Source organism: Hyaena hyaena, unplaced genomic scaffold (assembly GCF_003009895.1).
Source record: "Hyaena hyaena isolate Hyena2069 unplaced genomic scaffold, ASM300989v1 scaffold_780, whole genome shotgun sequence".
Classification (NCBI taxonomy): domain Eukaryota; kingdom Metazoa; phylum Chordata; class Mammalia; order Carnivora; family Hyaenidae; genus Hyaena; species Hyaena hyaena.
Genome location: NW_024081410.1, coordinates 220,383 through 235,879, shown reverse-complemented (window position 1 = coordinate 235,879; position 15,497 = coordinate 220,383). Strand labels below are relative to the sequence as shown.

Genomic DNA, 15,497 nt, shown 5'->3' with positions numbered 1-15,497 from the left:
CTGGAATTAAAATAAAAATTCAACAAAAAATTGTTTAAAAAATATATATAGATTCACCTGCCCAAAGAAATAAAATAGCCATGTTCAAAAAAGTAAATTGCTAATGAGCACAAAGATCAGCCACTAATCTCTACTACGAATTCAGTAGCATGGCAGTCATTCATGAGTATTCTGCATGGCAAGTGGATGACATGAAAGTGATGTGCAAACTGGTGCTCAGGACCCAGGGGTAACCTTCCGGCCGTATGAGATCGTGCTTACTTCTTAGGAAATCAAAGACCAGATCTCCACTTCACTATGTACTTTTGTAAAATCAAGCTACCTCAAAGCTGAGGTTTCACTGACGGTTTCCTCCTCTCCTTTCTCAGTCATCCCTCTCCCACTTTACAAAGGAAAGACATAACCCCACCCAGGGGTTTAAAGAAAATTCTCTGCCATGTCATTAAAATATGTGTTTATAACAAAATTTTGCTTTTTATTTGATTCAGGAGTTTTGTATAACATACTCTTATTGGATTGATCAATAATGTGGTATTTATAATTAAAAAAAAAAAAAGGCTCGATCTTGAGTCAAGGGGAGGTGGGAGACAGAAGGAAAGAGGGAGGAGGATATTGGGGAATAAAGAGAAAAACAACTGAAAAAGTTCAATCTAAAAGAACTTTTACTATTTAGAGCTTTATGGTTAAAGAAATCTTAAGTTTATTCCATCAGAATAAAATTCTGCAGGGTCAGTTACAATGGAAATACTAGTATCAGAGAAAGGGGGAGGGTTAAAATTATCCTCCTAGGGGTGCCTGGGTGGCTCAGTCGGTTAAGCGTCTGACTTCGGCTCAGGTCATGATCTCCCGGTTCATGGGTTCGAGCCCCGTATCAGGCTCTGTGCTGACAGCTAGCTCAGAGCCTGGAGCCTGCTTCAGATTCTGTGTCTCCCTCTCTCTCTGACCCTCACCTGCTCATGCTGTCATCTCTCAAAAATAAATAAATGTTAAAAAAAATTTTTTTTTAAAAATCCTCCTATAAGCAAAACCAATTCATGTGTCTCTGAGATAGTGGGTATTGACTCTGTTAATTAATTTCATTTGGATGCTCTTAAAAGTGATGTTCCAGCTTCACTAGGACAGCAATCACATTATTTGGAGTCACTTAAAATTACGATAAAAATGTCAGATTTTAAGGCGTGCAAGGAACACAAATTGGGTCAATATTCTTATAGAGAATACAGGAACAAAAACTTTGGAAGCCACCATTACAGTGAATTAAAAATGTCTGGAACATATATATAGTGAAGAGATGGTTGGGCATTTCTAACCCGAAGGTATTACAATTTAACATGTTCGATTCTTTGGATGGAATACAAAACAATTCAAAAGAGTTCATAATAGAATATAGGAGAAAATGACTCATCGAATGTAATGAACAAGGATTTTCTGTTTTTGATGAAAAGAAAACAACAGATGAAAGCTGTAATGTACGTTGCATATAGCAGCGGGGAGTATTAAAACACTGGAACAGGGCGTCTCAGTGGCTCAGGTTAAGCATCTGACTTCAGCTCAGGTCATGATCTCACAGTTGTTGGGGTTGGGCTCTATGCTGAGAGCTCAGAGCCTGGAGCCTGCTCTGGATTCTGTGTCTCCCTCTCTCTCTCTCTGCCCCTCCCCTGCTCATGCTCTCTCTCTCTCTCAAAAACAAACATTAAAAACAACCAACAACTAAAACATTGGAATGGAATCCTGATAGGTGTGGAGTCCCTTTCTCTTGAACTCTTCTAAAATTTAGGGCTACCTTTAAGTAGCAGATGAGGACAGCCTTATCAATGCTTTTAATCCTACAATTCTCGGACTAAAAATGAAGATAAATCAAATAAACCTCAGAAAAAGAACAGTCAAATAAAACCAAGATATAATTATTCACAATTTAAAGCTACATCTCACTTTTGTTCCCAGAAAGAGTCTCACAATAAGAAAAATTACCGGCAAATGTTAAGACCTTGCCGGTAGTAAGTGTTACTAAGATAGGACAGGAGTAACGCTGCTGAATATCTATAAACACCTAATTGTTCTTTAAAAATAGAAAATCTCTCTCCGAATTATAATATGGCTGCCACTTAAATACCTGCAGAAAGATTTACCCATGTGTGCCGCGAAAGCTACCTCCAATGGTCACGCTCCTCCCTGCCATCTTGGGAAAGTGGTTCTGATCCATGAAGAACCATGGAGGAGAGACCCGACCCCCCCATTCCCATTCCTTCTTTCTTATTTAGACCCCAGAGTCCAAACCTCATCCAAGAGTGGCGAAAAGGTCAGCCAAGATGGCCACTACCGGGAAAACGGCGCACTTCATTAGGGAAGGCGCAGGTATTCTGGCCCAAGAAAATGCACAGGATCACAGCTCCACAGTACCAATGCTACCGGCAGACCTCATCACTGCAAGATCACAAGCAGCTTACTCCCCACAGGCAATGTGCCACACTCAGGGGAAGGTAGATACTTAACAGGGAGGAGCAGGCACTGTTCTCAGAGCCAAGGTCCCCTGCTAGAGTTATTTCTCCAAAGTATATCTCCCAACACAAAGAAAAGGACTACAAATCCTACTGCATTAAACTATTACTCATCATTTTAAGCTTACTAATCATTACACTCTCCCCATCCCACCCTGCCTCTTGCCCGCAATTAAACTGATAAAATATTTTGTCTTCAAACTGTACTGAAAACATTATGGAAACCACCTCTAGAGGATTTTTTTTTTTTTAATTCAGGCATTGCTAACAAAAGATGTTCAGAGATTTTACGTGTGTTTAAGAAATGCAAATATCCTTAATAACCCATACGAATCTTGGGCCATAAAAATTTATCAAAATATTTCCAGTAAAAAAAAAATTTATATTTTAAAAGGGCACTCACAACTTAAAGGTTTTACCTAGATCTTCCTCAATCCCTAGTTGTAATTTCTTCCCCTCCATCTTTTCTATGTCTTCGTCATTAAATTTATACCATTCACCGGACTGTGGATCTTTCACATGGGCAATGTAGTGGCCAGAATAAGCACTCACTCCTCTGTGTATAAGGACTGCACTCAGTTCATACACATAGGACCCACCTGGAAAGAGAAAGGGAGAAAGTAAAAGACATTTTGGAGAACAACATCTCTTCTTATATCCTGAGTCTTAGCTGTAATGATTCAAGTTGTTTTCATTGCTGACAGAATTCAAAACATGTCACTTAAGATTTACAAAAAAAGTTAGTTTTACAAAGTAACGTAGTAGATGCTGTCACTGTATTAACTCCATTTCCCCTGCAAAATATACAGATGCACTGTGGGCACCCAGGTCGGGGGTACAAAGCTATTCTGTAGTATACTTGGCTATTCTGCATGAACTGGCTCAGCTATATACTTACCAAGAATCACGTAATCATATTCTTGTCACAAAATTACTAATACCAGCTAATGAGCTGGGAGTGTGAAATTAACAAATGTGTCATTAACACCTTTCTCTAACGTTAAACCTCCTAAAACTTATTGTAGTGGCACCTGGGTATCTCAGTTGGGAAAGCGTTTGTGACTCCTGATTTCAGCTCAGGTCACCTCAGGGTTTCATGAGTTCTGCGCGGAGCCTGCTTAGGATTCTCCCTCTGCCCCTCCCTCTGCTCATGCTCTGTCTCTCTCAAAATAAACATTTTCTTAAAAATCAGATATGATAAAGAACCAAACTGAACTTCTAGAAATGAAAATATAGTAACTGAAAGTCAAAACTCTACAGAAAGGTACAACGGTAGATTAGGTTCACCTGAACAGAGAATCAATAAAGTAGAAGGTGGGGCTAAAGAAATTTTGGAACGCAGAAGAATGTGGATGAGACAACATTTTAAGAAATAGTGGTCGAGGAACTGTTTAACACCTTCTGCAGGGAGGATAAAGGCACTTGGAATCCAGCCCAACGAGTCACAGGGACACTGCAAAACCCACAAAACCAAACAAAACTCTTAACATAAGACCCAACAGGTCCCAAGTCCTCACCAGCAACAGAAGCGCGGCACCAAGAGGGCTCTTGTACCGCAGGGACATAACAGCCCACATTCAGAAAAACAAATTTCACAAGAACAAGACACAGATGATTTTCAGACAATGATATGCGAAAATAACTTGCCACCAACAGACCCTTTCGAACAGAATTTTATAAGCTCTAACTCAATATTAAAAAAACGAAACGACTGCAGATGGAAGGTCTAGAACGCAGAAGGGAAACCAAAGAGGCTGGAAAACAAAACACCAACAGTCCTACACACAGTAAGGTGCCTTTGTTTTAAAAGGCAGAACTAAAATACATACGAAAGATAGGAACCCCTGGGAGGCTCAGGTGGTTAAGGGTCTGACTCTGGATTTCAGCTCAGGTCATGGTCTCACACTTCGTGAGTTGACCCTGCATCGGGTTCCACGCTAACAGAGTGGAGCCTGCTTGGGATTCTCTCTCCCGCTCTCTCTGTCCCTCCCCCGTTCATACCTGCTTTCTCCCTCTCTCTTAAAATAAATAAACTTAAAAAAAAAAATTATTAAAAAAAACCCACATACACAAAGTAAGCAATTTAGGTAGGAGAGGATCGACTTCTTAGTGGTCTAAGGTCCTTGTACTGATTTTTTAAAGTTTTTATTCAAGTAATCTCTATACCCAGGGACCTCAAATTCATGATCCTGAGATCAAGAGTCATATTCTTCCAACTGAGCCAGCCGGGCACCCCAAGGTACTTGTACTGATTATAGAGGTAAAGTCATTAAGTCCAGAGTTAAGTGTGCATGTTATAATTTGTTTTAATTGATGAAAGTACAAAATAGTGATGTCAGACAGCTCAGGCTGTATCCACCTGGTGCGCTGGTCCACACTTCACATTTTAGGGCTTACCTGGACTCACCCACCTACTGTTCTTTCTACCACACTGCCCTCTCCCATAACCACATGGTAAAGATGAGGCAGAAAAAGCCTCTTGTCTCCCCAACCTGGGGAAATCATAAAGAACACCCATTAGCCCTGAGCAGAGCAACAGAAAAAACAATACGGTGGGGGGGATGTCATGGTGTTAGTCTGACCTTCACATCAGGTTCTTACAGCTTGGGTGAGCAAGGGGACCTCAGCGTTGAACTTGGCTTGTGCTGGTACGTAACTCGCAGGGATCCCAGATGCCTGGCAGGACTAAGTAAGGTCTCACCGGAGGAGGTGGCATGATGCCAGCCCTAAAGAAGCCCCACATATTTTCCATGTGCAATAACCGGCATGAGTCACAGATAACCAAGTTCAAAAGAAACATGACAAAAACAAAAGAACCCACCCAGGCCCCAAAAATAAGCCTGTACAACATTCTAACAGTCGTGGATTATAAAAGTAGGCTTTCCAGGTTTCAAGAAATGAGAAGCTTTAAAACATAATCAATTAGGGGCGCCTGGGTGGCTTAGTCGGTTAAGCGTCCGACTTTCGCTTAGGTCATGATCTCGCGGTTCGTGGGTTCGAGCCCCGCGTCGGGCTCTGTGCTGACTGCCAGCTCAGAGCCTGGAGCCTGGTTCAGAGTCTGTGACTCCCCCTCTCTCTGACCCTCCCCTGCTCACGCTGTCTCTCTCTCTCTCCTAGAAATAAATAAAACATTTAAAAAAAAAAATTTAAAACATAATTAGCAGGGAACCATAATAAGTGATGCAGATTTGAACCAGAGGAAACATCAGTACTTAAGATAAGGGTGAGTGGACTAACTGATGCAGTTTAAAAGATTCAGACTGGGATTCAAATTTTGGTATAAACATGCAATTCCCCAAATTAAAAGGGGGTTGAGAGGCAGACAGACACACACCTGTGACGGTGTTTTTCTAGAGCCACCTTCAACCACAGCCTAGATAAAGGAGCCTCGGAGGCAGACAGTGCAAGATTTCATCATGGGCTAGGTTTTGCTTGGCAACGTCCCAGGAGGAAAAAGGGAAATAAAGTTCAATGTTGAGGAATGCAAACTTACACTGTGAAACACTAAACCAAAATAAAAATAAAACATAGGGATGTTTGAGGTGCTCAGTCAGTTAAGCATCTGTCTCTTGATCTGGGCACAGGTCATAAGCTCACAGTTCGTGAGATCGAGCCCGGTGTCAGGCCAGAACTCGCTTGGAATTCTCTCTCCCGTGCATGCACACACACACTCTCTCTCTCTCTCCAAATAAATAAACATTTAAAAAATTAAACATAAAAAAATAAAGGAAGAGCCATAAAAGCCAGACCAGTGCCTATGATTTGAGGGGAGAGAAGGGGCTGTTACTGGGAGAGCTACAAAAGACCCTGAAGTCTTGGCAAACTTTGTTTTCTGGCCTGGACGCTGCTCATGCAGAGGCTCACGCTGCAAGAAGTCTCCAAGCCAAACGTGTACTTCGGACTTTTATGAATGTACTTTATTATAAAAAGGTAGGAAAATCAATAGAGCGACGTGTATGGTGCACACAACAGCAGGACAAAGGAGGGTATACCCCTCCGGACAGCTGAGGGAGAGAAGTGGGAGAGATCACGAAATTAAATCAGCATGATAAACCATACAAGTAGAAGCTGTAACTATGACTGCACGACCAAGACACAACACAAAAATGTCCATATCACGGTACCAATGTCAGCGTGAATTTATACTTATCAATTCACTGCTCTCAACAGCTTCAGAATTCTGGTAGTTGTGGAATCTGTTCTTTAATGGGCACCTATATTACTGGATCTCACGTTTGTGTTTTGCTAACTGTACTAATTTATTTAAAATGTTTATTTTTGGGAGAGTATGAGCCGGGGAGAGGCAGAGAGTGGGGGACAGAGGATCTGAAGCAAGCTCCGCGCTGACAGCAGAGAGTCCAGAGTACGGCTCAAACTCATGAACCGTGAGACCATGACCTGAGCGAAGACTGGTCATTCAACAGACTGAGCTCACCAGGTGCCTGGCTAACTGTATTTAAATACAACTGGTTTCTTCTGAAATTCTATAAATTTTATTCAGCACTCAGACTCTCAAAGCGGTCTACAGGTATGTTAAAACCTCCAAGAAATATGGCAAAAGTTCAGTTAGAGAATCAGACGCTAAAGGTTCAAAGAATGAAGACCCCTTGGCTCACAGGTCTCTGTAGATCTGCGGGCTCACTATTTAAAGAAACAAGTGAATTCTTCTCTATAAAAGACTATCTTTTAGATCTTTGTTTGCAGCTTTACGTGGATATGTATGTATAGATACATATAAATAATACAGGAAAATAAATACTGGTGATCTGGTCATAGAATTACAGGTAGTTTTTATTCTTTATGCCTTCTAAATTTTCCAAATTATCAAGAATGAACCCAACCCTGTACATTCTTAACAAAAATTAATGTTTTTAGTGTTTAGAAGGTTGTACATTTGCACAGCAAACATTAGAACAGCCTGTGAAAGGTCTATAACTACAAACTACTGGATTAGTTTTACTAGTTTTAGCTAACAATTCTAAAAGAAGACAATAATTTTTATGTTTCATTTAAATATTAAGAGGTGTTACTACACTTAGTCAATGCACACACTAAATTTAAATATTTCTACAGATGGGGGTGCCTGGGTGGCTCAGTTGGTTGAGCATCAGACTTCAGCTCAGGTCATGATCACACAGTTTGTGGCTTTGAGCCCCTCATCGCTTTGAGCCCTTCATCAGGCTCTGTGCTGACAGTTCAGAGCCTGGAGATTGCTTCGGATTCTGTGTCTCCCTCTGTCTCTGCCCCTCCTCCCTCTCGCACTCTGTCTCCCATCCCTCTAAAATAAACATTAAAAAAAGTATAAATATTTCTACAGATTTTTTTGACCCACTGAGTCTATTTCATAATCATCTTGTGTTCCTTACAGTACACACTGGGCAAATACATAATAAATTTCATACATTAATAAGAACTATTCAAAATCATACAGTGGAGACAAGGAGAGCGTTAATTTTACACCTAAGTTTCAGACATCTCTGATTTTATTTTATTTTTTAAAATTTTTAATGTTTTATTCATTCCTGAGAAAGAGAGACAGTGTGAGCAGGGGAGGATCAGAGAGAGAGGGAGACACAGAATCTGAAGCAGGCTCCAGGCTCTGAGCTGTCAGCACAGAGCCCCACGCAGGGCTCGAACCCACGAACTGTGAGATCATGGCCTGAGCTGAAGTCGGATGCTTAACCAACTGAGCCACCTAGGCGCCCCCAGACATCTCTGATTTTAAACAATTACCTAAACAAAGAAGGCAGGAAGCAAACCACTGCCCAAAGTGAACTACAGTTAAGTTATTCATTCAGTCAAATATAAATGTAACAAAGTCCAAAGTGCAAAGTCTGCGACTGTTTTCTTCCTGCACCAAGGTGCAGATTCCAAACCGCAACACTAACAGAGCATCACACATTTTAAAGTTTAAATATTTAGTACATCATTCCCCAACCTATCCAATTGTTTTTTTCACAGGTTTTATTTTACAGCTGGTCTCTACTATTAAGTTGCCTCCAGAAGCTTCCTATGGAAAGAGAAAGAATTTATGATATTAATTTCTGTATTAAAAATTTAATGAAAAGTAAGATCTGCGAAGAGAAGTACAATAGTCCTTCTGGTCAGGGTAAGAGGGCAAGGGGGCAAGAAGTCTTTCTTTACCAATCATGACCCTGTATACCAAGGTGAAGACCACCAAAATAAAAGGGTAGTGAATTATTTGTTTGTCACAGCATCCTAGAACTCCTCAGTGGTCTCAGATTTGAATTAGAGCATACGTACTGAAATTAATGTCACCTGAAGTTTTTGATTAAAAGTAAAACAAAACAAAACAAAAAAAACCATGAATGGAGGCAGCTCAGAGAGATTCAATTTTATGAGCAATTACAGATACAGTTCTGACACTAATGGACCATTTTGTGGGTTCAGAGAGTAAAAATACCTTCTCCACTTTTTATTCTTTTGTACCCTTAATTATGTAGATATTGATGAACTATCTTTGCTGTGTACTTACTCACGAAGAATGGAAGTAACATACCTTGGCTTGCCTAAAAAGCCTTTGTTCCCAGACAGCAAATAAAATTTAGCAATAAATGGCTATTCTGTATGCATCACAAACAGATCACAAGTTAGTCTCTGAGTATTAAAATTATCACTGCTCAGTAAAAATATTACCTTTATGTTCCACATAAGGCTCCATATCCAAAATTTCTGAGAAACCAATGTAGGTATTCAGCTTTTTCTTATGTCCAGTTTGCCTAACCAAGAGGAAAGCTAATTATATTTATATTTAAAACAATCATAAAACAATATACAAGCTTTATCAGCTATTTTAATTAAAAAAAAAAAAAACTCATTGGTAGCTAGCTGGGTAGGTTTCATTCAGCAATCTTGCTCAAAAACCTGTATGATTAGAAGTCAACATAATGCTGTCTTATAATAAGTGAAAAATAAAAGGTTAAAATTATGAACGTAAAGTAGTGACTGTAAACTTATTTCCAAAAGTTTTAATTTAATCACAGAGACACAGATGCTCCTGAGCAGAAGTAATGTGCATACGTACACACTGCCTTTATTTTAATGATAAAATCAAAGATACATTTCCATGGGGAGTTGGAGCATTATATTAACGACTAAAAATTTACTCTGGTTCTTAGAAATACAGAAACATCACGATAATTCACTTCTTACCTAAATGTTTGTTTTCCTGTTTTTAATAATCAATAATGGAATAACAAATAAGGACTCCCTACTTTTCTGGCTCTCACTCATCTATGTCTGGCTTACCTAAGAATTTTGTGATCAAACCAAGAATTACTTACAAGTGAAAAGGACAGGCCCCACCTACAACTTTCACCCCCAAATCTAGAGTTTGAAATTATAAGCATCTTATTACCTTCTCTGTCTACGGTAAAATCTGTCCACATCAGTCCACAATGAGCAACCAACACTGCTACGCTGCACCTGCTTACCTGTCAAAGACAAAGCGCATCAGCTGTAAGTTCAGGGTGCAGGGAAGGCTGAGGAGTCTGATCTTCCTTGTTGCATTCTGTTTACTTTGACAGTTTTCACAAAAGTATCGATTGTCTCCTTCTAATTTTTCTTCCTGCTCAGAAATAAGACATATTGGTTTAAAAAAAAAAAAAAAAGTAGAGGGTAGAAAGATTTTTTTAAGTGATCAAATCTCTTACGGAAAGCATAATATCATTTTCATTAACAGCCCCCTTAAAGCTGTTGAAGGTCGATCTACTACAAGTAATGAATAAAGGATACCTACAATAAAAGGCACTACTTGGCAGTGATATTCCTTGCAAACAATTTAAAATTGATGTGCCTCTTTCCAAAATGTATGATTTTTTAAAATATTTTTAATATTTATTTTTGAGAGACAGAAGGAGAGAGAGGGAGGGAGGGGCAGAGGGAGACACGGAATCTGAGGCAGACTCCAGGCACAGAGCTTGATGCAGGACTCGAACCCAAAAACTACAAGATTGTGACCCAAACTGAACCTGGATGCCTAACCCACTATGCCACCCAGGTGCCCCTAAGGAAGTAGGTTCTAAAACTTAAAAAATCATGTATACTCTGATGCAACAAAATTAATTTAAAAAGAGTGGAAATTCCATATGGGTACCAGAATACAAATACACACACACACACAGTGAAAATTACTGAACCACACTGATGAGATAAGGCTAAAAGAACAATGCAGGAAATTCAGTGTGACAGCTCATGCTGGTTTCTTTTAAAATTGTTCCTGCGTGTCCTCTTCACTCACTGTCCAGTCCCCTCCCCAGCATCCTTGGCCAGCTGCACCTACCTCCCTGATCCCCTACGTCTGAATGTCCTCATCTCTCTCAGTCCCTTGGTGACTTTACTCAGCCCCAAATGCCCTCCCCTGAACACTCCCCAAAGCAAACCCCCAATCCCTCTCCCCGGCCCACTCCTCCCCCGGCCCGTCTCACAGTGGTCTGGCAACTCCATGCTTCCTGGCGCTCAGACCAAACAAAACCTTAGTAATCTTTGCCTCCTTACTTCTCTGTATCCAGTCTGCAACTGTATCAGCTCTACTTTGAAAACACACTGAAAATCCAAACACTACTTCTCACCTCTTCAGCTAACCCCTGGTCAAAGCCACCACGGACTCTTGTCCGCCCTGGCCCCACTTTCAGCCAGTTCTCAGGACGGCACCCAGAGGTACCTGTTCAAACAGACTGGCACTCTCCTTTGACTAGCACCCCCTGGCGGCACCTCACCGCATTCACAGTAAAAGTCTAAGCCTCTGGCAAAGGCCCATCCTAGAGGACCCTTAGTTATTTATATCTATCTCTACTTTATCTTTCTCCCCTGGCTCATCCACCTCAGGCACATGGACCTGCTGTTCCTCAAACCGCCAGGCAAGTGCTGCACTTCCGTTTCCTACATGGCTCACTCCTTCACGCTCCATCATTTTATTTCTAACTGCAACCAAACCTACCCTCATTCCTACCACATTCTCCATCTCCCTTCCCTGATTTAGTCTTCACCACAGTACATATCATAGTTGACACACTACATATTATACTTATCCTTATTGACTGTCCTTCCCTGTTTCCCAAACCACGACATATATAAGGCAAAAATCTGTTGTCTGTTTTGCTGACTATGGTTAGCCCCAACCGCTGAGAACAGTATGTGAAGCAGTAAGCACTCGATCAATATTTAGCTGAATGAATTCAGTAATTGAGTATTTGAAGCAGGCTAATGGGTGTGCTAAAAAAGGAGGAAAGGCACAAAAATATTTTAAGATATGAAGCTACAAGATTAGCCCATCTACTATGTTAAGAGCTTATTCCCACTTGGTAACAAAGGTTTCCTCTAAACAGCTTTTTCAACTCCAAACAAAAGGGAACCACTTCCATTTTCCCACATATATCTAAACATACAGAAAGGAGAAATATGGAGTGGAGGGATTTAAGACTGACCACAGTGACTTCAAAAAGAAAACTGTATTCCACACACTGTTGTTCTCATTAAATTAAATTAACCAGGTAGTAACAGAGCTTAGACTTCCTTACAACACTCTACCACTCTGAAACATGCAAGTTTTTACATGTAACTTTATATGTAAAATAACCTAAAAATAGCCAAAAATTATTTTAATACACAGCCTGCTTTGACACTTTAGAATTTAAGAAGTTTCCGGGCAACTGAGTGGCTCAGTTGGTTAAGCATCTGACTTCCGCTCAGGCTGTGATCTCGCGGTTTGTGGGTTCAAGCCCTGCATCATGCTCCATGCTGTCCAAAGCCTGCTTGCAATTCTCTTTCTATCCCTTCTGCTTCCCTGCCCGCTCATGCCCTCATCTCTCTCTCAGGATAAATCAACTTAAAACAGTTTTAAATAGAAATTCAGTTTCTTATAAATTATGATATAAACAGATACTTCATATGTGGAAAGTCTGAAGTAACTTAGCCATTAAAGTTTTAAAAATTCAGAATCGTATTTAAATGTTAGTGAGCAGAAACTACTATATACCTTTAAAAATTCCGAGATACAGTCTGTTAACTGTTTATGGCCTTGGATATTTAACTCCAGTTCATAAAACTTTGATAAAAGCTTAGACTCTCTGCCACACTGGTTGCAACTATAATAAAACAAGAGTGAAAGTTAAGATCAGTTAAGATCAGAGGTAAAACAACAAAGTTCCATTATATTACATTCTAGAACCATGGAAAGCAGCATTTACTACTTTATTACCTTGGTTCTCTTTCACAGAAATTATTTACACTGTATGTTAAAAATAAAAACAAAGTGATTGCTGAGGCATGTATTTCATGATTAGGAAAACATTTCAGAGGCATTTGACATTTGCTCTTAAGTGTTCTTCTAGCTGGCTCCAGTCTTACTCTTTCAGCTCACGTCACAGCCACAAAGTCCGTGGCAAGATCTCAACCACACATAGCTCTCAACATCTGAATGGCTCCAACTGCATTTACCAAGTCAGTTATTTTCATGTTCCCCCTGGAAATGTAATACTAGAAACAATTTCAGGTCCCGTGATAACACACGAAGGCTGTAAGTTCAAACTGAACTGAAAATCAGATCGTGTATAAGCAAATGGCTTAGAATAAAATATGCCCTGGGAAAGATGAAACACACTTACACAGTTACATAAGCATATTCTCCACAGAACTGCTGTTGGACAATGTTCCGCACATCTGGATTCTTTTGTTTAGACAAAGTATCTTCCAAAAGAGACATAAATAGCTTTGAAAATTCTTGGGCATCCTACAACACAAGTTTGAGTTAATTTAAAAAGAAGAAAACAAGAAAGAAAAGAGAAAATGAAACCAAAAGAAAAATCTTATCTTGATTTTCAATTTGATACAAATAGCAACAAGTGAACTGTTCTAGAAGCTATCTCTATTTTGAAGTTAGCATTTTCAAGTAAAGACTAGAGCTATGCTGAACTAATTTGTACCCATGATTTTCAGAAACAGGATGGAGGAAAATGTCTAATCTGCTGGACAACTAATAAATACTGTAATTCCATATAGAAAAAAAGTTTTAATTTTTAAAAAGGCTTTCACTTCACTTCCTCCTACAATCATTCTAATTAACACCTGGGTACCTATTTATATTAAAAAAAAAAATTTAAAGGTTCTCGGTTACTCCCTGGGAGTGGGACTGGGGAACCTCTTGGAGTCTTTTTCTTCTCACCTTCCATCTTACTCAATGGTTGAAAATTTTTGGATTAATGTATATTTATTGTAAAATAAAATTTATTTTTGCCATTCTTCTAAAAAAAAACCAACAAATATTAAGAGAAAAAAGATACCATATGGTTTCACTTAAAAAAAAACTTAAAGGATCTTACCTGCTGTTGTCCTGTGTCCAAGCCCAAGGCTTTAACAAATCCCGATGGATCAATGTATCGCCTATTACTGTTTTGCAACAAGGCAAACAAGTACTGGAGATGCTCACAAATTGTTTGAGGTTCATAATCTATTAAAAAACACACGTTTGTTTTTTAAAAACTGCTCCTTTCCTTTTTTAAAATATGTACCTCTTCACTTGAAAACATGATTAAACACCCCTGCATCTGAAGTATGTTTGTGTTTTATTTTTTATTTTAAAAAATTTTTAATGTTTTTTTTTTTTAATTTATTTCTGAGAGAGAGACAGAGAGAGAGAGAGACTGAGAGACAAGAGAGACAAAGTGAGCAGGGGAGGGTCAGAGAGAGAGGGAGACACAGAATCTGAGGCAGGCTCCAGGCTCTGAGCTGTCAGCACATAGTCCAATGAGGGGCTCGAACCCACGAACCGTTGAGATCATGACCTGAGCCGAAGTCAGACGCTTAACCGACTGAGCCACCCATGCACCCCTATTTGTGATTTATTATAGTTTTAGAGCTTTTAACAGAAAAATTGTTTTGGACGTAATGAGGCAGCCACAGCTATCCAAATACATCCCTAAAAGGCAAGGGTTATACATGCATTGTAACAACAGCATCCATGACTGTAGTTTTCTAGAGCTATCAAATCACGCTGAAACATTCCGTCCAGTAATAAAAACCATGGACCTATATTCACCATTCACATAAGATGGCCAAATACTGGGGCGCCTGGGTGGCTTAGTCGGTGAAGCATCCGACTTTCGCTTAGGTCATGATCTCGCGGTTCGTGGGTTCGAGCCCCGCGTCGGGCTCTGTGCTGACTGCCAGCTCAGAGCCTGGAGCCTTTTTCAGAGTCTGTGTCTCCCTCTCTCTCTGACCCTCCCCTGCTCAAGCTGTCTCTCTCTCTCTCCTAGAAATAAATAAAAAAATTTTAAAAAACTTAAAAAAAAAAAAAAAGATGGCCAAATACTTTAATACAACCTCATTACTGCCATAGGTGAAGCAAGTGGCAAGATTCAAACTTGAACAAATGACGCAGTATTTCAAAATCCTAGAATTTTAGAGTTGCTAGGTTTTTTCCTAAGATGTTTATTTTGTTAGGAAAGGTGGGGGGGGGGGTGGGAGGAAGGAGAGAGAAAGGGACACACGGAATCTGAAGTAGGTTCAGGCTCCAGGCTCTGAGCTATCAGTTCAGAGCCAAATGCGGGGCTCAAACCCATGGAACTGTGAGATCATGACCTGTTGGGAAGCCGGATGCTTAACTGAGCCACCCCGTCCCCTCTAGAGTTGCTAGTTTTCAGGAGTCTGGGGAAGGTATGTAAATAGGAAACAAGAGCCCCAAACGACTTAAGTATGATCTTCTGTGCCGCTCACCACCCTTCTTTGCCTGCTCTATGATAACCCAGAGGAGCCTGGCAAACAACTCTCCTTTACCAGCCTACACAAGTCTTGTCAGCAGAGGGCATTGGAGAGCTCAGGTGCCCCTGCCTCACCAGGCTCTGCACTCAAACAGCAATCAACAGCTTCCCCCAGCACCTCCCCTGGTGCACCAAAGAAGGCTGCCTCTAGTGAGGGACTTCCTTGTGAATGACCCCTTGGGCACCCTCTAAGGTGACTTAGAAGGGGGTTCTGAGGTCCAGG

The 15,497-nt window shown here is 40.3% G+C and overlaps 1 protein-coding gene across 6 annotated transcripts in view; it reads right to left on the bottom strand.

The window, feature by feature from the left end:
- Nucleotides 1–15,497, bottom strand: part of USP48 (ubiquitin specific peptidase 48) — an 87,933-nt gene that overhangs the window by 43,025 nt on the left and 29,411 nt on the right. For 4 of the 6 annotated variants that reach the window (XM_039218748.1, XM_039218744.1, XM_039218743.1 and 1 more), the window contains 6 exons: nt 13,838–13,965; nt 13,124–13,248; nt 12,496–12,604; nt 9,953–10,086; nt 9,156–9,238; nt 2,918–3,097 (listed from right to left, as the gene is read on the bottom strand). In XM_039218748.1, the coding sequence (XP_039074679.1) occupies nt 2,918–3,097; nt 9,156–9,238; nt 9,953–10,086; nt 12,496–12,604; nt 13,124–13,248; nt 13,838–13,965 (759 nt within the window). The remainder of the gene's footprint in view (nt 1–2,917; nt 3,098–9,155; nt 9,239–9,952; nt 10,087–12,495; nt 12,605–13,123; nt 13,249–13,837; nt 13,966–15,497) is intronic. The other 2 variants (XM_039218745.1, XM_039218746.1) reach the window with 1 other exon arrangement.